This window comes from Ammodytes marinus (genome assembly GCF_949987685.1).
Source record: "Ammodytes marinus genome assembly, chromosome: 14".
NCBI lineage: Eukaryota > Metazoa > Chordata > Actinopteri > Uranoscopiformes > Ammodytidae > Ammodytes > Ammodytes marinus.
The window spans coordinates 17453703-17476222 of record NC_137218.1 but is presented as its reverse complement, the minus strand read 5'-3'; the positions used below and the strand labels follow the sequence as shown (position 1 = coordinate 17476222).

Below are 22520 nucleotides of genomic sequence, written 5' to 3'. Positions count from 1 at the left end.
AATTCAGTTAATGATGAGGGGGGCTATGCTCTGGTTCTTATGATACAATAGTTATTTTGAACCAATCACGGTAGTTCTCTAACCTTCTATAAAAACTATTGCCGTTGCCACAGTAAACAGTAATAATCATTTAAACGAGGAATAACAATTGGTAGGTTTGAAAGAGCAGCAATCAAATACACTTTATCAGCTGGAGGGAGGATTTAATTCCCTCGGCGGCCAAAGGAAGCTGCATTTTGAAATGTTGTGAAGGGCTCTGCTTGTAGAGCGACCTGTGGGGAGAGGAGTGTGATTCAGCAGATGTGCAGACAGACAGCAGGGATGAATTAAGGCTCGGAGGAGCATTTGTATTTGGGGATAAATTGCAGATTTTCTCTATTTTCCAAGTTTTCAAACTGACATGACACATGATTGGTAGTTTTTGTCTTGAGTATCTGGATGAATGGAAAATATATCAATATGAGAAACAATTCAACTTGAAGGCTGTTGTAGGTTAGCAAGGCGATTACAATATTGTTGCATCGTCATTAAAAGCTCAGAGGATTAGGGCTTATGCTGTCAACAAATCCCATGAAAAGACCAAGACAACAATGTGTTCATCCATCTCCTTTCTGACTTCCATTCAGTCCCTCTATCTGAAGATGTAAATCTTTAAAAAGCAGGTCACAAATACATATTTTCTTTTTTTTAAGGCTAATTTCTTGGGGACTATTTTCCTCTGAGGATTAATACACATCTGGTGTTCTAGTGAATATTTAAGGTTGTAGGAGGGTTTATGTCTTTAAAGGGATAGTTCAGTATTTTTGAAGTGGGGTTGTATGGGGTACTTAAGCATAGTAAATCTGTTACCTTATGAGATAGGGGTCAGAGCAGTCATTTTATGGAATTTGGGGGAGACGTGGATGTAGCAGAAGTCAGCATTGTGTTGTTGCAGAAGGGGCCAACATTTTTTTTCTCCACCTATATAAATGCTAATTTAAAACCTACATTTCTGTTAAATTCTATGCTAAACTGAGATTATTTCCACAGCTTTAGATGCTGCCAGACAGCCATTTATTTTTGTATCACACCACACAATCAGTAGCTCGACTCAGAGCTACTGCAGATTAATATACAACATAAGAAAACCAACATGTCAGATGGCACACTAAAGCTGTAGAAAAAATCTCAGTATGGCGTACAATTGAAGGTATTAAGGTTTAAAATGAGCATTTATACGTGTGAAGAAAAACTACTTTTCTTCTTGCCCCCACTACAATAATAAAATGCTGACCTCTGCTACAGCAGCATCTCCCTTAAACTCCTATAAATGACTGCGCTGCTGATCGCCAGCTCCATAACATACTTACTAAGTACCCAATACATACTTACTAAGTACCCCATACAACCCCACTTCAAAAATACTGAACTATCTCTTTAAGTCAATGTGACAGTGGCCATGTTCATGGTCATAAAGGAAAATGTCACCTGATGCACATGGCTCACGGATGTGTTTTGATAAAGGCCTACAGCACAGAGGAATAGGCCATGCTACAGTATATCAGGATTTGCCAACAGTCCATTTAAAGACGAAATGAAGAAATAATATGTTCTTCTCAGCACCCTGATGTATGATCCGGGAATTTAAAACTTTGCTGACTATATTTAAATGTCACAAGATAGATTCAGTTGTATAGCATAGGTTATGAACTCATGGCAGGGATTGCCTTGCTCCATTGACTTGTTACAATGTAGGGGGAATTTCATTTGATACTTGTGCCCTTGGGTACACAGCAGCAACTACAGGCTATTTAGGACTTGTGTGCTGTGCCCGGCCAGTAATACAGTTGTTGAACTAGGCATGATATGAAGTGTACCTTATTAGATGTCGAGGCTTGTAAATCACAATTGTGCTCATCTGCTGACCGGCTATTTCCTCAGTTTCTGTTTTTCATCAGCATGTCCAAACCAGCTTCTTCACAGGAAGGATGAATCATACAGCGATGCATGTTTTTCCTCAACAGTGTTGGCAGTGACACATGGATTGTTTTTCTCGCACATATACACTTCATCTGAGTGTGGCTTGTTGTGTAACACACACATGTGTTTCCTCTATCACTATGGTGGGAGTCTGGTCATAGAGGGGCTATCAGTGTTGGCGCCACAGATGTTATTCTGTTTGTGAAATGCATGTGCGATGTCCCAGAATGCTCTGCTCTTCCAGCAGCACAGGCAGTGGTGGACACATGGCTGTCACACCCTTTTAAATGACCCCGGGGCTCTCAGGTTAAAGAGCTGCCACACATTTTAGGGGATAACAGAAGTCCATTTACTTTGAGTTCTTGTGAAATTATTGGTAGCTCTTTATATTTTTTAAATGTTTTATTAAAATATAATTATTTGCATGTTAGAGTTGTCCTTTTCGTTGGCCTTGATTGTTATTTACTCCTTGTAAAGCAGTAATTTTTTCTCTTTACAAAAATATTATCATAATCTGATTTACTAAATCAAAAACAAGAGTCATTATGTACCAAACCTTAAAGCTGGAGTATGTGATTTCTGATTGGTCAAAGTTAACATGAGCTGTATACACTTTGACCAATCAGAGCGAGGCTCCGATTCTCTGTTCTTATTGGCTGTTGAGACTGTCCATTCACTTTGGGACGACTTTGTTGGTGTAGAGCGTGTCAGGGAGGGACCATAGGTGAGGGACCAAAGAGAACAAGTGGAGTGGTTGAGGTATTTGGATTTGAATCTTTATCCCAACTGCCACATTTTCTCCCCAAATCCTCCACCCCAGCTTTAAACTACATCTTACCGTGAAACGCTAAAATGCAAAGCCTCGTGTTCTTTGTATTTCAATTTGCAATTGTATATCTGTGTGTAAAAATGGCCATTAACCCAAAAGTGCCGTATTTCAAACCTTAATGGCCTAAAAGCCACCATAGTTATTTATTAGATCTGGGCCCTTTGTCACATATTTAATGAGTGTGTGTGCAAAACAAAACTGTTTGTCATAAATGTCACTATTAACAATAAACAATAAATAGCAAAAATTTGGTCCTGTCTGCTTATACATTTTCTGTGCCAGAATTAGAAACACTCAGGAAGAGAAGGGAGCCGGCATGGGTACAACAGCACTCAGCGGGACATTTCATAAGCAGCTCTTTCTCTCTGAGAAGGATACAGTCTGATGAACCACATAGATCGGCTAATCAAGCTTTTGACGTGCCAAATCAAGCTAGAAGATTTAAAAACCTCCCTTTCAGTTTATATTTTACTTCAGAAGAGCAGAAAACCCCCTTTTTTTACGGTCAGTACCTGTTGCTGCCAGTGTCTACACTAGCAAAACAATTCCCTATTCTTTTTTCAGCCTAAGACGCCAGGAAGCAGAACTGCAGCAGTGACACAAAGGCACATTAGGCAAACATGTTCAGAGTTCAAGGTAGATTCAACGTTTGACCATTCTTGCCAATACTGTGTATGCATCATGGTGTGGGTGTTATCTACAACTTGTTTGTCTACATTTTTGTTTTCAGGGTTGCGCTCAGCCACAATGTTAAAATCTTAGTAGTGAATCTGAGATATTACAGCTCTGTTGTCAGTTAGTAAGTCATCTAAATGAGTGTTTCCGTCAACCGTATGCTGCTCGGTGAAGCGTTCACTGAAGATGAAATCCTTAATGGGATCATGTGGTATGTTAGAACTGATGCTGAGATAACAGCGTTGTGGCTAATTTGCCCATATGCTATCCCACTACGTTTTGTTCCGTAAATTATTATCCCTATGGAATCTTTAACATAACAGCTATGAGTAGCCCATATGTTCTGGTAAGTGTTTGCATAATGGCTTTCCAGGTTTTTATGTAAACCGTGTCAAACTAAAAACAATACCTTTGCATGCCGTACATGTTTTGTTACTTTAGGTTGGATAGGTTTGAGCAAAAGACATGATACATTCAGTGTAAGTAGTCTCTTCTGTTTTTTTTTTGTTTTTGTTTCTCTTTGTTGCAAGACAGTAAAATATAAGTTATGCAGGCAGAGTTACATTTTCAAAGTTTGATTGAAGTATCTATATACATTAGAAGCTACACCCGGTCGAACTGTACATCATCACAGTAGCATCAAAGAGGGGAGCAACGCTTTGAAAACCCCTTCACAAAATCTTTCATGATTCATATATTTAACCTTTATCTCGTTGTCTTGCTGCCGAAAGAATAAGCCTATTTATAGTACAATGTAACCTTGTAGAAACTAAACACAACTTCATGTATCAAAAACACACCCCAACTCTGGAGATTAGTGCTGTTTTCATGGGAAATCACAAATGGAACACATCCCCCTCTCCCTCTCCCTTCACGTTACAAAGTAGTGAAATAAATACAAAACCAAAGGGAAAAGACATGAGATGCACAGTGTAAAATTAGTTGTGCATGTGTGCAAGAATCAATGGAACAAATGGTTTAGAGCGAGAGAGAGAGAGAGTAAGAGAGAGAGAGAGAGAGAGAAAACTCACAGAGAAATGAGCAAAGAAGCTATATTTTTAGGCTTCCACAAAAAAAAAAAAGGTTACATTTTCTAAATCTTACCCCAAGTGACCAAGAGACCTGGCAAGACTAATATAACATTTCATAAACTCTGACTTAATAGTTTCTATCCTATCATTTGAAAACTACTGGTTCACCACAGTGTATCCACATCTATGTGCCAGTCAAATGCTCATTGACTTCTCCACACAGTCCAACTTTCTCATACCTCTGATTAAGGAACAATGATGCTCTTCAAAATTGTTGAAAGTGATGTCAACATCTTTTGATACAGATTAGGACAATACAAAGATTATATGCCAGTTGGCACACAGCTGTGTCTTTAGGATGCAGAGAGTCTTTTAAAGCAAAGAGTACCCACCAGTACGGATCCTGGATCAAACTGCCAGACCATTTAGAGTTTTTAAAAAATGGCTTACAATGGCAATGCAAGTCTACATAAGCCATAAAAGCCATGCCACATTTACGCTCTGTTAGGGCTATTCTCTCTTAAAGGGACATGCGCACAGTTTACAAACAGAGGAGGCAAAAATACTGTAAGGAAAGCAGGAGGGTTGGGAACGTTACTTATAAAATCTCATCCACTACTAATTCCCGATTGCGAAATATTTTAGTGTAATAACTAACATAATCATCAGTTACTGTTGTAACACAATCCATTCGCTGGAATCCATTCGTCAGAACAAGCAATTTGTGCCAAACTCAATCATTATTTCAGTGCGTGTAAATATGTGTTGGACTGTATGTTGAGATCATATTAAGGACTTTGTTCCCAACCCTGTAAAGCTGTGAGCGTGGCAGACCAGTCACATGCACATTATGGGGAATGTTAAGGACACATGAGTACTAACCTTTGGCTCTCTGGCTTCTGGCTACTAAACATACAGAATAACAGGCAGCTGTGAGGGGAGAAAGAACCGTTCACGCAGTGAAGTAGCATTTTTAGCACAAACGTGTTTTTTTCTTTTCTCTCCACTTTAAAACATTTGATTAACAAGAGTCAAATCTACTCTGACAACATATCTTTCAAGCTCTCTTGGTGTCCGCGGGTGGCAGTGACCTATCGCGCCAGCCAGCTTAAGCCTCCACCCGCTGTAGAAATAATTAGTCTGTGAACAATCGGTGATGAGCAATATATGTCCTGTTTTTTTGATGTTGTTGTTGTGTTTTTTTCACAATTGAGAGATCTTTTTTTCATACATGACACAATGTACTGCGCAAAATGGATATGCGCACACACTGGAAGCGTAATGTTGCTGAGGACATGCAAGTTGTTGAGTAATACAGCAGAGCAAAAAGCAATGTTCCTAAATGTCACTGTCTTCTTCGTCTTCTTGAAACGTCATCCGTCACTCAGATATGCATCTTCATGCGCGCAACTCTTTCTTGGAGTGTGGTTTATTTCCCAGCAGGGCGTCAATCTCCGTAATCATTTGAGGGGTCATTTGGGTTAGAATCTGCAAGGAGGAAGGAAGGAATGTGTTTAAAATGTGATTGGTTATGTTTAATCGGTTTTCCAATGTTGAATTGCACACAGAGAAGCTCATCTACTGGTTCAAACAACTATCACTCTGTAAGTCAGAGAATAAGTAATGTGTGAGGACAAAAAGGGGAAGACATTCTACCCGCATGGCACCCAGGTTCTCGAGTAGCTGGTCTGTAGTAGAAACACCCAGAAGTACTGAGCTGACTCCCTCACTGCGCAGACACCAGGCTGTACAAAAGAGCCAAAAAACAATGAAATGCATGCTCTATTAAAACTGAGGGTAATAAGTGATGACCAAAGAGAAGTGGGCAGATTCGATTTTAGTTTTTTTTCTGCAGGACTCAGATCAAATTCTACTGTTTCAGATTTAAACAGTTTAAAAATGTATAGGTAACACAAAGTTGGCCAAATAAGCCTTAAAGGCCACATCATTACAGGAATCCCAAATCAGTACATTGTATAGTAGACACACACACACACACACACACACACACACACACACACACACACACACACACACACACACACACACACACACACACACACACAGAAAAAGAAAACAGAAATCAAGTCTCAATATGTCTACACTCACTGCAGAGTTTGCCTGGGGCTTACCTATGGCTAACTGTGCAGCAGTGCAGCCCAGTCTGTCTGCCAGTAGATGGAGCTCCTTGATTTTAGCGAGCTGCCTGCGGCCCTCCTCGCTGTTCACTCGCTCTTTCAACCACTGGTATCCCTTTGCCAGGAGCAAAATGGAGAAAATCATTGATACGGCACTGATTTCACACTGCAATACCCCGCTGATCGGGGAGAGAATTACACTGACTGAGCCTGATTTTCTGTGAGAGAGATCCCAGGGGAGGCCCACGCTCAAATCAAACTGACCTTCATTGCTGCTCTGGAGCACTCTGGTACACCATCACTGTACTTCCCTGTGATTAATCCACAAGCAAGTGGGGACCAGGTCATTGCTCCGACACCTGGAAGAGTGGAATGAGGGTAAACATGCGTATGAAACCAAATGACCCTTCAATTAAAAGAATAAAGTGAAATAGAGCTGTGAGACTAAGGATGTCTGACCGATCTTGTGGTAGAGCTCAGGAAGCTGCACCTCCACTTTATCCCTTTGGAAATAGTGATACTCTGCCTGCTCACACACAGGTGGTATCAGGTTGAACTGGCGTGCCACTGAGTACGCCTCCTGGTGCCAAACAGAGACAAAATGCAGCGTTTACTGATCAGCATTTATGGCAGTAATACATTTGTAAAGAGCGGGCTTTCTCTGAATGTGAGATCGGTATTCACCATGATTTCCATGGCACTCCAGCGCGAGGTTCCCCAGTACATGGCCATACCCTGGTTTATTACAAACGTCATGGCCCGTACGATCTCTGCAAATAACATATTCAAATCACGCTCATTTATAGAAATCAGACAAATTTGAGGACATATCTTTACCTGACTTCTGCTATGATATCTGCCTAAGGATATCAGCAAACAAGAATAGACATGTCCAACGTCCATAACTGACCTTCCATCGGACTGTTGACGTCATTTCTATTGGCAAAAACGATGTCCACATAGTCTAGTTGGAGTCTTGATAAGGATCCTCTTAAACCTGTAAAAAAATGCTCAATGATTAATCATCATCATCATCATCATCATCATCATCATCCTTATAAGAACATGTTGTACTTAGGCACTGATTTACTTTGAATTAAATTATAGCATCAGCGTGCTTAGATGCTGGTGTTTATCAGGTAATTCAAATCTATTATTTTACGTTACGTTTTTTGAAAACATTCAAGATAGATTTTAAAATTTTTAAATGTTTTTAAATATCAATATCCTTCCTGCTAACTGTCCAACTTTTGTTATGTAATCAAATAGATGTGGGGGAAGTCAAATAAAATGAAAAGTCCTAATATGAGCGCCATCCCTGAACCTACATCCTTCATTATGCACTGGCCTCATGTTAAAAACCTCCTAACAAAGATTGTCCAACAATAATAATAATTGATAGGTTTTATATAGCGCTTTATTGCCTTGGCACTCAAAGACGCTTTACAGGGTTCCTGGTTCAATTCGTTCACACACAGTCATACCGGTGGTGGTAAACTACGAGAGTAGCCACAGCTGCCCTGGGGCAGACTGACGTGACCAACAACCTATTCTACTAGGTGACAATTTACTGACACATCTAAGCCAATCATTCTCTCAGTTCCATAAAGACTAACATGTCTACACAACCATTGACTACTGCTAAGGAAGTTTCTTTGGTTGTTACAACATATAGCACTTTATTTGATTTTCCCGCTAGCTGATGTATTTACTGTGACATGTGACATGGCGTGACTTTAGCTCAGCAAGGAAAACATGCTCACACTCAAAGATTAAAGGGTCATAAAATGATTCACTACAGCTCGGGGTCTGTCCAGTGGTTGAACTGACGTGCTCTAGGGAACATTTTATAAACAATAAAAATGTACTACACTGCAATAAAAAACTAAATTAGTCTCTAAATATATGTTCAGCTTTTATAGAATTTTAGTAGTAATACAAAAACTTCGCTGTTGACCTCTTTCCTAATGTTGAACTTTTTGATAATATTTGAGCTGTGTGATAACATTTAATGAATGATAAACTTAATCCTCATGTACTTGGTTATGCTACTTTATGAATTATGTCCTGTAATTTACTGAAAAACACAATAAATACTATTATCAAAGAAAATATTATAGCCTACCTTCAATAATGTGCTTTCTGGAGAGTCCTCTCTCTGTTTCTGCTCTGTGGAGTGAATAAAATACACATTATTGATGTCCCATTGAAATGAAAACAATGGTTTGTGATTGGATAACAAATGCATCAAGTATTTTGGTGTTATACTCACTGGCCTCCCCAATAGATTTTTGTTGTGATGACAAAACTTGAACGCCTAACAAGAACACATCACAGGGTTAGAAAAAACAGTTATGGGGAATTCTTCAAACACAAGTAAAACAGTCATAGTTTTTTTCTTTGTGCACAAAATCAGTGGTATATTGAAAAAGCATAGCTGGACCAGTATTATAGTTCTTTCTTCTTTCTTTTGACATTTAATTTAGCCGTATATTTTTCTCCAGATCAAAATATCTCAACTAAATATCTTCCCACAGGTTTTGTGTTCCGGAAGTTTATTTTCACGTGGTAACATTTTTCATCCTTTTATAGTCTTTCTGGGGCTAAAGCGTCTCATTTGTCCAAAAAGCCGGAACTTCCCTTGAGAAAATGTAATGGTGGGCCTGTTCCAACAGAAATAAAAACATGTGGAATAGCAGTGCATTTGCAGTACAAGGGGATTAATGGGGATTTATACACTTGCAAAAAAACATCTTTCTGATATAATGGAGTTTGAAAGCTTTTCACATGCATTCGAGTAAGTTTAGGAAAATGAGAAACATCACCTCCACCCTTTCTTCTTGATGATGTTTCCGAGAGTGATTTCCGCTCTATAAAGAAAGACATTGCTTATTGTGGCACCAATCCTATGCAGACATGTCACGTGTTAAAGAAACCTGAACACCCTCTATTGAATTGATCATTTCCCTTAAAGAGAGAAGCTGCATAAGAAGGGATGAAGAACATCTACATTAAAAAAAACCTTCTACAAGAGGCAAAACAGAAGCAAAAAGTTTTACAAATCCTGCTTTGAAGAAAAAGTGGAGTCTGACCTTCCAGAGGCGTACACCTCTGCCGTGTCAAACAGGTTCACTCCGGCCTCATATGCTATGGCCATCAGGTTCTCAGCCATCTGAGGGGAAGACAAAAATTGAGATGGAGAGAGAGAGAGAGAGAGAGAGAGAGAGAGAGAGAGAGAGAGAGAGGTGATGGATGAATTCCAATTACCAAGAGGTCGACCATGAAGGGCACTATGCAGGGAGGGTCACACAGTAAGATCTAATATCTCACCAAGCTACAGGAGTTGGTGTTCGGGATTTTGAAACATATTTATAGACGAAAACATTGGGATTTTGCAAACACAGCGCAGATAGCTCTCCACAAGAGCTATATGCGCTTAGGCATTGACTACTTGTACGAACAATACAGAGAGTCGACAGAAATCTCACCTCATCAGAGATCTGTGATCCAAAAGTCACCCAGGTGCCTGAAAGAGATGGAGAGAGAGAGAGAGAGAGAGAGAGACATTTGTTTAGTTTGACGGGATGAAACAGAGGTGAATCATTTTTCCTGCCTTCAAACCAACTCACCTAACCCGAGGCAGGAAACACGTAGGCCAGACTTTCCCAGGTTCCTGTGTAAAAACGAAAGAAAAACTTTCTGTGAAGCTCAGATACAGAAAATGGGTCAAGACGGTATGATGTGTTTGGGGTTCTCGGTGTCCTCGGTACAATGATGTGCGTGAGTGACAAATAAAGAGCAAAATAATCCTGGATTATAGTTTTATATAATAGTAACACAGTGATGAAAGTAACTACCAGATGAACGTTTACTGAAGTGCACCCACGCAGTATGAAGCACATTACTTTTGTCCTTTCATGCTACTTTTACACTTTTACTGCACAACATTTCAGAGGGAAACATTGCGTTTGGCTTTTGTTGGCTCCATCTTAAAGGTGGATTCAGCAATTCTGGACAATGAATGTTGTCAATACATTTTTTGGTCAAAATCAGTGAATACCTCCTCACACTCTGCTACCTCCTTTAAAGAAATTCAGTGATATTATAAGGAATTTTGATAGCAAGCATTCAAATGTCTAAACAGTGACAATCATCTTATAACACAGTATGCTGTATATTTGTATTGCTACTTTCATTTTGCTGACACAGTACTATTAAAGTATTTAAACATGCTGCTAGTGCTACTTTGGATTACTGCACCTTGTTTTTTGTTCTGCATTGTGTACATACTCAAAACCAAAAAAAGACAAGCAGATGTTATCTTAGATGCATTCTAAACGATCACAAAACGTAAAATAAAAGGATTTATAATTAATTTAATAAGATGTAACACAAAGCAGGTGTATACCACACAATACATGGTCCACAGTGTTCCTGGATGTGAATACCTTCTGCACTACATCTGCTGAGTGAAAGCCTTTCTTGCCTGTGGTTATAATGCTGTCTGTGTCTAATTATTTCTGAACAATTTATCTTTTATCTTTTGTATTTTAACAGTTCAGTATATTACACCTGGGTCAGTGAAGCAGCTGGAGGGAGTCCAGGCAAAAGCTCCTTTCGGTCTGTGCGGTAAATGGCCCAAAATGTTCCATAAGCTAAAGAGGAGTCCATTACCCAACATGCCTCATCTGATTACTATGACAGCTGAATTCTGAAGGGCGAGGGCACAGAGAGGCAGAGTGCTGCATATCTGACCGCGGGAGTGTTTATACGCGGCTGAAAATGATGTGGGCTTCATGCTTGCTCTCCTCGTCATCCACGCGCGCACTCTCCCCCATTCTAATTAGCCGGCGATGCCAGCTGGAGAGGCAGCAGAACTGCAGTGCAACTCGCCGTCTTTTCATCTCTGCCTCTCCCTTCTCTCTCTCTCTCTCTCTCTCTCTCTCTCTGTCTGCTTGCCTGCGTCTGCCACAAATAGCCAAATGCAGTTAGACAGACTGTCAGAGCATTTTGTCTCAGTCGAACGACTCCTGCTTTTTATTTCCTATGGTCTATTTTTAATGCCTGACCTAAAGCTATTTTTAGATTCCTGCATATGTGAGCATGTGTGTGAGGGTTTTGCTTTGGTGGGGGCGTCAGTGTTCATGTGTGCACTGGGTGTGTGGGTGTGCAACGCTTATTGTTTGTGTCATTTCTTTTAACTCAACTGTCAAAATAGCACACAGGTGGAAGGCCAGGGATGCCATGCAGAGGGGAAAGTGTTATGGGGTTTGATGTTGATGATACCATGACAGCACTGACAGTTACTTTGAACACTGGCAGTGGATTTATAAATTAGGCACATGGGAGAAAACACACTTCAGAGGCTTTTTCAAAAACCTTTTTTTAAATTAACGTTTTATTCCCCCACTTGTTTTGTTTCCCTCTATTACTGGCATTGTTTGTGACATTCGTCAAAATGACGCCTTTTTTGAATGACTTCACTCAGAGGAAGTTAAAAAAAGAACCAATAACCAATGACAGCATCCCAAAAATACTCACTGGCTTCAAAGCCAAAAAGAAAAGTCTGGAAATTCATCATACAATAAAGATGCATGGTGTTTAGGTCTCAACGTCACCTGCAAGATAACTATTGTGTCTGCTGAGAGTCTATAGACATGGTTGACCATTTTTGTGTGTCAAAGTGCAGTGCTAAACAAGACCCTTATTTTGAATGAATAAAAGACATGTCAAAATAAAGCAAAACAAAATTCAATTAAAGGAATTCACAAATAAGCAGAATAACGTGCCCGAATAGGAGTAGGGAGAAGTATACATTTATTTAATCCTACCCTTTCTTTACCAGTCAGTAATTGATCTTTATTTTCAACACTTTATTTGTCCATCAATGCACTGTATATAACAGATTGAATAAATATAATTACATACACACACGTTTTTTCTATTTTCATCATATGATCTGCATTTTAAATGTTTAGTTTTAGGCTACATCTTAGTTTGTATGATAAGCCAGTTATTTAGCCTGAGGCTGTTTTGCACATGTCATTAATGCAAACTGATTAAACGACCAAAACCTATGCAGCTGTGTTTACCCCTTAGTCATAAAAGAGTACGCGTTCAAGTACCTAGACGATAAAAAAAGAGCGGCGAATAAAAAAATAATGCCACCACTAAACATGAGTCAGCACCAGGAGAATGTCAAGCATTCAGTAGCATCTACAGCTGTTACACAAACACACACTTTTTCTGTTTTATTTTACCTATATCCATATGCTATTTGATGATTGAACATAACTACACATTTGGTAGGTTAACACCATGTATGAGCATGTCATTACAGGAGCAAATGAGGAACCATAAGAAGGTGAATTTCATAAGTAATTTGCCACATATATATATTTGCCACATATATATATAAGTAAGTAATTTGCCACATATATATATATATATATATATATATATATTTCTTTCTGGCTAATGGAGGATATCATTGTTTTTCTGTGTGACAACTAGCCACCCCCTCCCTGCTCTCAACTCCGACACTCTCTGCAGTGCTGCAGTCTGCTAAATTACTATCAGTGAGTCTAGAGAGACACATGCTATTCCCTTTTGCTCTCACTATCTCCCACCCGACAGTCTCTCCCGATCTCCATCACACTCTCACACTCGCACGCACTCTGTAACACACAGATGCTCGGCCTGTGTTTCATTCAACATGGATTTGGTGGATCCAAAAAAAAAGAGGAGATCTTTGTATTGTGCAAGCATCAGTGGGGCCGGTCGATGCTTTCGTGTGAATATTCACGCTTGATGGGAATGTCACTCAAGCACAGGCACAGATCTGCATACAGTCGTGCATGAATGCACTTTTGAGCGGGGCGCACACAGAGGAACACAGATGCTTCTCTGAGGCCTTCATAAGTAGGGTTTACTGTGTTTTCTTCCTCTCGTCTATTTATGCTCTCGCCATAAATCAAGGACTCCAAACAAGGTGATCATAGGGACTTGGCTGCTCCACACATTATTGATGGAGGAGAGAAAGGAGGCACCCAGGTGCTCTGTCACGGTGTAGTCAGCATTTTAACCTGTGCTGACATTTACAGTTTGTTTTCGCCTGAGACGGGAGTAAGACACTATACACAGATGGTTAGGTGCACATGATGAGGTTTTTTTTCTCTCTGCGGTCGTCATAAAATGCCACACACATGCTGAGCAGACTGTTCTCCAGAGGGAAGCACATCTAGATATTATTACCGCTCATGTCAGTGTGTGTGTGTCTGTGTGTGTGTTATACAGGCGTTTTCTGAGTCCAAATTGTGGGAAGACAGTGGACTGACTCTTCTCTTTTAATAATGCTGTATGCGGCCGTTTCAAGGTTTTTAAAGGGTCAGTCCACTCAATTTACAAGGAACAGAATATCTCACCCAGAAAGAGAGCCCTACCTCAGTCCATATGGAGGAGAATGCATTTTTATTTGTAGTGCTCACAGCACTAAAATAAGATTTGTTTAAACGAACACCAACATCTCTCTCTGTATAATTAGTGCCCTTGTAACTCTGGACGATCCATAGATCTGTTAACGGTAATCAAAGGGGCCGTAGGTTATCCAGAGTATTGGGGACATTTTTCCCTGTTGCTGCTGAATGAAAAATTTGAACGCAAGAAACAAATTCTCCTTCACTCTCATTGCATCAATTTGAGATAGAGAAAGATATCTCAGAACTTGGACAAATTAAATAAAAACTAGGGGCCACATCCACTTAAGGATTGCCCTGCTCTTGCGACCGCTAAAACGGTGCAGAAGAGAGAAAAAGATAGCGCCCTAACACCAGAGCACGCGCAAAGAGGGAAATGCACGCAGACTGCACTGAAACTGCCCTGCCGCGCAGACGGCAGGGCAGTTTCAGTGCATTCCTATTTCAGTGCATTCCTATTCAAAGCCTTGTTGTAAATAGCGCCTTACCCTCAAAGGCTAACTGCAACAGGCCGTTTTAGTGAAGCAATTACTGCACATGAAACCCGTGTATTAAAATCGCGCTATTCCTTTATACTCCCCTAAAGGCGCATGGTGCTGCCCGAAACAGTCTCACCTGGGAAGAGACCCGTTATTGCCTGATGTGTGTCTTGCCTGTGCCCGGGAACACATTTTCTCCATAGTGCAAATAATACCACAGCACATTAGGTTAATGACGTGGATCCGCAACCCCTTCTTCTGCAGCTTTGCGTGGATAAAATACCCAAAATATTGATTCACATGCTCCAGCACAGAAGTGTGATGATAATGTATAGTTTAAAAAAATAAGAAATAAGCAAAGCAGCTTCTTCATCTTTTTCCCCTTTCTCATGAGAACTATTTTTTTTCCTTTTTTCTCCGAGTGTCTCCCTGTGCCCCCCACCCCTCCTGGGCATGGGACAACTGTACAGATGTTTTCCCCTTGATGGTGGGCCTTACCGCTTACTCACATAAACAAAACGAAGGCAAACTGGATGGCAAACTTTGTGGGCGTGTTAGCGCCATATACTTAGTGCAAATTCCTTTGTGGATATGATGCTAAACGGGGCAAATTGCGGGCACTATTTCGCCCTAGCTGTACTGCTATAAGTGAGAACGACTTTTTAAATCTGAAAGAAAAGGACTCATTGCTTTTCATGTGATGGGAGGCATTTAATTCAATTGTATTAAAACAGTTAAGAGAAGCAGGTCTGCCTTAATTATAAAATACACTTGCTGTGAGAGAAAATGAATATAAAATGAAAAGACCACAGACAGACACTCTCTCTCACACACTCAGAAAAAATTATTCAAGCCCTTCTTAGATGTGACACATTAATATTCTATTTTTCTAATAAAATATATATTAATTCAAAGAAAAACCAAAATAGTTTAACACATGTAACTTAAATCTATTCATCGTCTCTGCTGACCTATCTGTTCAACCTAAACAGATTGAGGTCAATAGGGGAGCATGCAGGTGAGGTGACCACGCCCTTTGAGTCTAGAGCTCTGTCTCAATTCAGAGGCCGGGGGTATTTTTTAGTAATTAATTTCCAATTAACCATATATTTTGAGATTTAACAAACACAATTTATTTTAACTACTTTAATATAATTACTTTGGTTTGGCTCTCTTTGACACAAATATGTAGAGGTAACTACATTTTATTTCATTAGATAGATGAATTTAGTTTCATCTGGACCAACTTTAAAGAAATGTGGTAGATGAACTCAAATACATTACATTGAATGGATGGACTTGTTTTAGGTTGTGGTTACATATATTTGTTGGATGGAAATTCTGCCCACAATTTAATTGAGTTCATCCAATGAGTTATTTTTTGAGTGCACACACACACACACACACACACACACACACACACACACACACACACACACACACACACACACACACACACACACACACACACACACACACACACTCAGCTCTGATGTTGTTGCACACTTTATCAGTGGTTGTGACTCTCTTATTAATTGAAACTGTAAGTGAAAAAGCACCACCAAGTGTGGAAAAAAAACTGTGTAAAAAATATATAAAATATTAGGATATAGGCAGCACTCCTTAGGCTGCCACATATATGCTTTGAAGGGGAACTGGGTGTATAATGTGACTTGAAGGTGAAACAATACATAAATAAAAACTTTACTAATGAAATTCAATATCCGAAAAGGTCAGTCAGTGCACTGTGCTGCTACCTGCTGAACACACTGGGATGATGTGACAGTGTCCCGCTCTGTTGCCTCACATATATGGACTTTTGTCAGCTCAATGAATTGGGGGGCACAGGGAGACACTCGGGAGAAAAAACTAAAACAAACTTCTCTTTAGAGAAAAGGGAAAAAGACCAAGAAGCTGCTTTGCTTATTATTATTTTTAAAAAAACGACAAGGACATTCTCATTTATGCAAAGATATATTTTCAAAAACATTACATGAATAAGGTCTGAAAAAAAAAAAAATCTTTTGGAGACTTCTCCGGGACCTTTATCTATGTGTCTGCTCTGACGTAATGACATGCAATGATGACTTTGTGTCAGCCTGAAGACACTTTCAGGCTTTGTCCTCTGACTAGACAGCCCAGTCAGAGAACGTGACGTGGATTTTATGGCCCTCATTATGATGCTCGCCGTTGGGAACGATCCTGCTGATTGCCGCTGCCATCACTTTCATCCACAGGCAAATATTGACAAATGTAAGCTTCATTAAACATCACTGACCCAGCAGTCCATTCACATATACAGAAAAAGATGAGATTGCCTGCCTTTATGTACTTATGTAAAAATCTCTTAAGGCGAGACACAAAAACATTGCGTACATACTCATTCAAACATTTCAAAAATAATTGTTTTATTGTAAGTGATCAATTGGCAGAATTTCACGACGATATCTTTAAGTGAAAAGTTTGACCCTATTTACCTGCAGTTTCTTGCCATAAAAACTAGATACAACTATATTCTATATAATTAGTAGCAGTAGGTGGCACATGAAATAAGTAGCCAGATGTTTGCAGTTTAGCTGCCAAAAAACAGACCACATATGCCAGATTGAAATCAAGCAAGTGAGGGTACAGCTGCTGACTGAAACCTGTTGCATGACCTCAAAGTGGTGTCACTTATCTGTTGAGCCGACTGGAAACTCAAACATTCAGTAAGAGAAGAGTTTAAGGTCAAGGTTGTTCCAGCATACGCTCGTTCTCCTCCCGGCTTCACAGGCAGTTTCTTTCCAATGGCTGGTTAATCATGAAAACAATATCAGGCCAAATGATTTCATTATCACTCAATTATTATCATCATGATGACTCCACTCTGTCAAGTCCATATTTTATCACTGTTTGGGATTCATCGTGAGCTAAATGCACATGCTGTCCGTAGGGTTTTGTGAAAGTGGGAATAGCCTGCTTGCTGATTTTATGTGTGATGCAACTCTGGAAACCACATTACGTAAGGTAAATATTCTGGGATCAAATTAACAAACGGAAGCTGTGAAGTCATTGACCCTCGGCGTGAGTAAAAGGGTAGCTGCCGCAACGGGCACACTGTGAGGGTAATAAGACATGGGGCTGGATCACTGTCTCATAGCACTAAATGACCACGATATATCTGTTCAACTCAACTGGGTTGTTCATCTGTGCCAACGACATGATCATTACTTCAGCTGCAGAGAGCGCAGGCTTTCCAAAACACTACTGTTCAAGTGTACTCGGTTAAAGAACAGCACCTCTCTGCACAGCTGAATGTCAGGTCACTTCAGTGCCTGATACAAATACATGAACGCTTTGTTCTCCAGATCAAGGTGAAACTGAATATTTAGTATTGTTCAAATATTTTTTTTCTTTTTGGCATAGCACCATTTACTGGAAATTTCTATTTTTTAAATGGTTTAACTTCCCAGCTTACTCTTCTCTAATACAGGCAAACATAGTTCATAAAGGCATCACCGTGTGAGCCCTAGTGCTACAAGATTGGTGATGATGGAGATAATATATTTCCTCGTAAATAGTAGTTTGACAAAATGATCTTAACTCAAAGTCCAATAATTAACCTTTTCCAAAGCGTTCTACCATAACACAGCATCTGAGGGAACTCCTTGTCCTGATATAGATCAACATCTAAAAACGTTTTTAAAGGCATCTGTAGCAAGACTATATGACACTTATTGGATAACCTGAGGTTATTTTATTTTATTTATTTTATTTATTATTCTTTCGGACAATTCCACACAATACACAATTTTCTCTTGCAAATATTCATACATCATACTTTGTGTTGTCCGAAGGGAGACGGAAGAAGCCAAAGGCTTATCAGGTCCCGCCCCCATTTTCATCAAATTCGGATTCAGATACACAGATTACTGTTACAGAAAATAAAAAATAAAAATATTGAACTGTTAAAGGAATCAACTTTGATTGATACCACTCTCATGTCTGTCAGCCAGTTAGCTTAACTTGGCATTGAGACTGTAAACAGCTAGCCTGGCTCTTTCCAACAGTATCAAAACCTCCAACACCTCTATACTGGTCCCTAATTAACATGTAATGTGTGAGGTCTAAACACAACTCTTAGTAGTTTTCCCAGGTCATGTATGGACTATTTCTTTGCCAGTCTTATTGTCACGTGGTAAAACAGCGGTGACTCTGTTTCCAATGTTTGTGCTATAAGCTAAACTATATATAGCTTTAATATTGAGCAACCAGAGATGAGACTGGTATTATTTCATCTCACTCGATGCCACAAAACCAACATGTGTGTGTTTTCCAAAAAGTCAAACATTTACTTTGACCAAAGAAAAATGTGCTAAATGTAAAAAAACAATGTGTTCTCTGTAGAACCACAGTATGGCAGCAACATCCCAGAACTCCACCCTGTCTCTCCTACTGTCATTGAAGTTGTTATATAAGCTACAACCAAAAATATGTCTTGCCTCTCAGACAGAACATTTTAAGTGTTTTACATAAGCATGGCTTCCGTACTTGCCCGCTCCTCCGCTCACTCATGTGTTAAGAGCATTGCATCCAGCCGCCTGCAAATGACTCAACGTGTCTCGCGGCCATTAGATTACAAAAAAATCCTGTGGCAGATGAGTACTGTGCTTCAACAAGTGCACCTGACCTGCTTATCAGGTTGCTGTTAGTGAAGAAAAGAGGGCTTGGTTACCATAGAAACTGCCTATTTCCTGAATGACAGACGTTGCCCGAGTGACTTCTAGACTTACCCTTCCACAAGTCCCCAAATAACTGTATCACTAGTGTCTACAAAGCATTTCTTAGCTAAATACATAGTTATTGAAACATGAATTGTTAATTTGGCTTATGTGCTTATTTAGGCTTAAGGAATTTGAATTCAAAAACTAAATTGTAACTCAGGAAAGTGATGAATGCACAATCTTTTCGTTGACTTTCTGCTTTTCTTGGAGAAGTGGGTGTTTTAGCTTTGGTAAAGTTATTGTTATCACACAATGAGACTCGATCAAACTAATTAAATTGTAGAAATTACTATATTGATTGAATGTATTAAAACTTCATGAAATGATCGGCTTTTCTCTGGATGTGATAGCAGGCACCATCACAGCCACCAAATAACAATTTCTCTGTTGTTTAAGTGGTTTAACATTGGTTCCCTTGTCCCTAATCTAACAAATGACACACAAACACATGTTTTCAACTAAACACCGAATGATGCAATGCATTGCAATGGTCTTCCCTGTAGCATTTGAAGAAAATCCCTCAAACATTTGAAATCAAATAAGAAAATAAAGAGATCAAATCTAATAGAGAGCGTTGGGGCATGGGATGACAGCAAGGGCTCATGTGAGTGATAACTAGCAGCAGGTGCCAACACATCCTGTGACCTGTCAGTGAGCGTTGAAAGCTTGGGTTAATGGATTGCAGAAGGGATTAGAAAACATGCAGTCCTACAGGGCAAACAATGGCCACCATAGGTGCCATCTAGGAAAATGGAATACAGATGAGATCAAATTCCCTCACATCTGCTCACTTCAGCTCCATCATGGTATTTGTTTGGCCTCAATCCCTGTCATGTGATTGAGGCCATTCACTCTCTGCACATTCATACAGCATGTGGACATGTTTCATGGACAGTCCTCTTTCCTCCTTATTGTAACAGCAGTGTAAAATGGAGAATGTGAAACCACTGTGCTACCACAGACGAACTGTGTGGCCGGGGTGTGAGCAGACTCAGTTGCAGGAGGGACTGATAAGGGACAGCAGTGCTGGCTGATTAGGAAACAAGACAAAAACTAAAGGCAATGCCTTGGGTGTTGCCCCTGGCAACTGGAGCTGGCCATATGCTGTGTGGACTTATTGTGCTGCTGCACTTCCTATTAGCAAGACTTTTCCATTGACAGCAGAGCAACCAGAATGATCCAACCCAATCAGAAGTATCTATGTCATTCCCAGGGGGGACAGCGGTGGATGTATCCAGGTTTCGTCTTGTGCCTCATTCCCTTTTTAAACATCCTATTAAATGAAAACTAAATTGACTGCATGGGTGCAATTCCATCAACCTGATTACCAGGAAAACAGGTCATTAGAACTCTCCTCCTAGTTATTGAATTGTGCAGTCTTAATGGAGGAAACAGGCGGTTTGAGGTTACGGTCTTATACATTGTGGATTGTGTCATATTGAGCTAATGCTTTGTGGTTATAGATGCATTTCATATAAATGTGCATTATTTTCCACTGCTCCTAAAAACACGTTGTGAGTGGACGGTGCATTAACGGCAAGTGTCCTTGTCAAGCTGAAGCCTGAATCCATCAAGGGGACCTGACTCTTTGAAAAAAAAAACTAGAAGGGCAAAAACATTCGACGTCATTCTTTGCTTGCTGTTTATCTGGCCTTTTTATCTTCTACATTGTGACTCAGAACTGGTTTTACAGCGACGGTCCTAAAATACTCGGCATCGCCAATATATTGTGAAAATAAAATTATTTTGAAACCCTGCAAGGAAAAGAGTAAAGACTGAGTGCCCCCGGGTAATTTGGGGTAAGCTGCTATGGGAGGTTGGGCTTTTTGTATTAATCTGTGGTGAAGTGCAAGAGGCCAGGGCAAAATCTGCATATAACCCATAAGCCTGTGGCAAATGCTCCTTTATCCGCACTGCCTGTTATGCTGTGATAACATTATGGCGGTTTCGTATGCATTATATAAGCATTTTCACATCCACCAGTAGTAGAATTTTCATTAGTAAATGTCATATTTTTTTATAATGTCCGTAAAATCACTGCTGTGTGCGTGCTGACTTGGAGGGGGGGGGGGGGGGGGGGGGGGGGCATTTCATCTGGGCTAATGTGTAGGCACACCTGCACAATACAGTATGATACAGATGCAGGTTGGTTAAAGATATTGTGCTTAACTTTTTCATATAAATGAATGTCAGTTACGTTCAAGCAATCGCCAAACAAGCTGACACCAAGAAATATTTCACTTGTTGATTCTACTGCTAAGGAAAAACCTGGATGTACAGCAGAAGGTATCAAGTCAATGCACGGTCACCGAAGGCTTACCTCATGCAGATGTGCTGACAGGTGTTGTTGTAATTATTCAGAATTATTCATGGGGCCGACTGAAGTTACGCACTTTAGCTTTAAACCTCACCTCAACAGAGAGATTGACGGAAATACAAATAAACAAAAGCCTTGCTTGGTCGAGCTTCACATCTTGCTACCTCCTTTCAGATGGAGGAATTAAGAGGCCATTCTGTAAAACCACCTGTGAGATGAATCCGCAGGTCCAAATGGCTGTAATCAAAGTGAAATGAAAACCATGCCCCTCTGATGTGAAGCAACCCTCCCCCTTGATCTCAATAATACTCACCTGTACTTCATACTGGAGTGGCGCCCGATGGCCTCCTTCATGTGGGCATGGCCGTGCGGGGCCTGACGGGAGCCGGGACCCTCCCTGGTCTTGCATGGATTCTGGGACATGTAGTTGCCATTGTTCCCTTGTCCACTGCCCCCTCCTCCTCCACCACCACTGCTGCCTCCACTATTGCCACCGCTGCCACCACCCCCTCCACCACTTCCCCCTCCTCCCCCGCTGCTCCCCCCGGGCGGTGGAGCCGTGCGGAGGCCACACAGCCGGTCCTCACTGCGACTCTTGAGGTTGTGCTCAGTGCAGGCGAAGGAAACCTGCATCCTGGCCTGGTACTTTTAAGTGTCTCTTAATATTGTGTGAGAAGGGAGGAGAGGGGGCGGGGAGGTGTGGGTAATCGTTGGGTGTGGGTGGCACCTTTTCAGAGAAGTCACACACACAACAAAGCAACAATGTCTACAAACTGTTTTCCTCTAAGGGCTCTCAGACAGGGCAGGTCAGAGTTCCGGAGGGAGCGGGCGAGAGTCCAGCCCTTAACATGACA

General features: G+C 40.4%; 1 protein-coding gene across 1 annotated transcript; it reads right to left on the bottom strand.

Annotated features, from left to right (window-relative positions):
* Positions 1-5892: 5892 nt before the first annotated feature.
* On the bottom strand, positions 5893-22299 carry LOC307260836 (voltage-gated potassium channel subunit beta-2; the record flags this gene model as incomplete). Its single annotated transcript, XM_080041181.1, has 14 exons — positions 5893-5982; positions 6151-6239; positions 6627-6747; positions 6897-6991; positions 7092-7212; positions 7317-7402; positions 7543-7629; positions 8758-8801; positions 8905-8949; positions 9458-9502; positions 9725-9804; positions 10121-10158; positions 10262-10305; positions 21980-22299. The coding sequence occupies 14 exons, from the start codon at positions 22297-22299 to the stop codon at positions 5893-5895; spliced, it is 1305 nt and encodes a 434-aa protein (XP_079897307.1).
* Between the last annotated feature and the right edge of the window lie 221 nt (positions 22300-22520).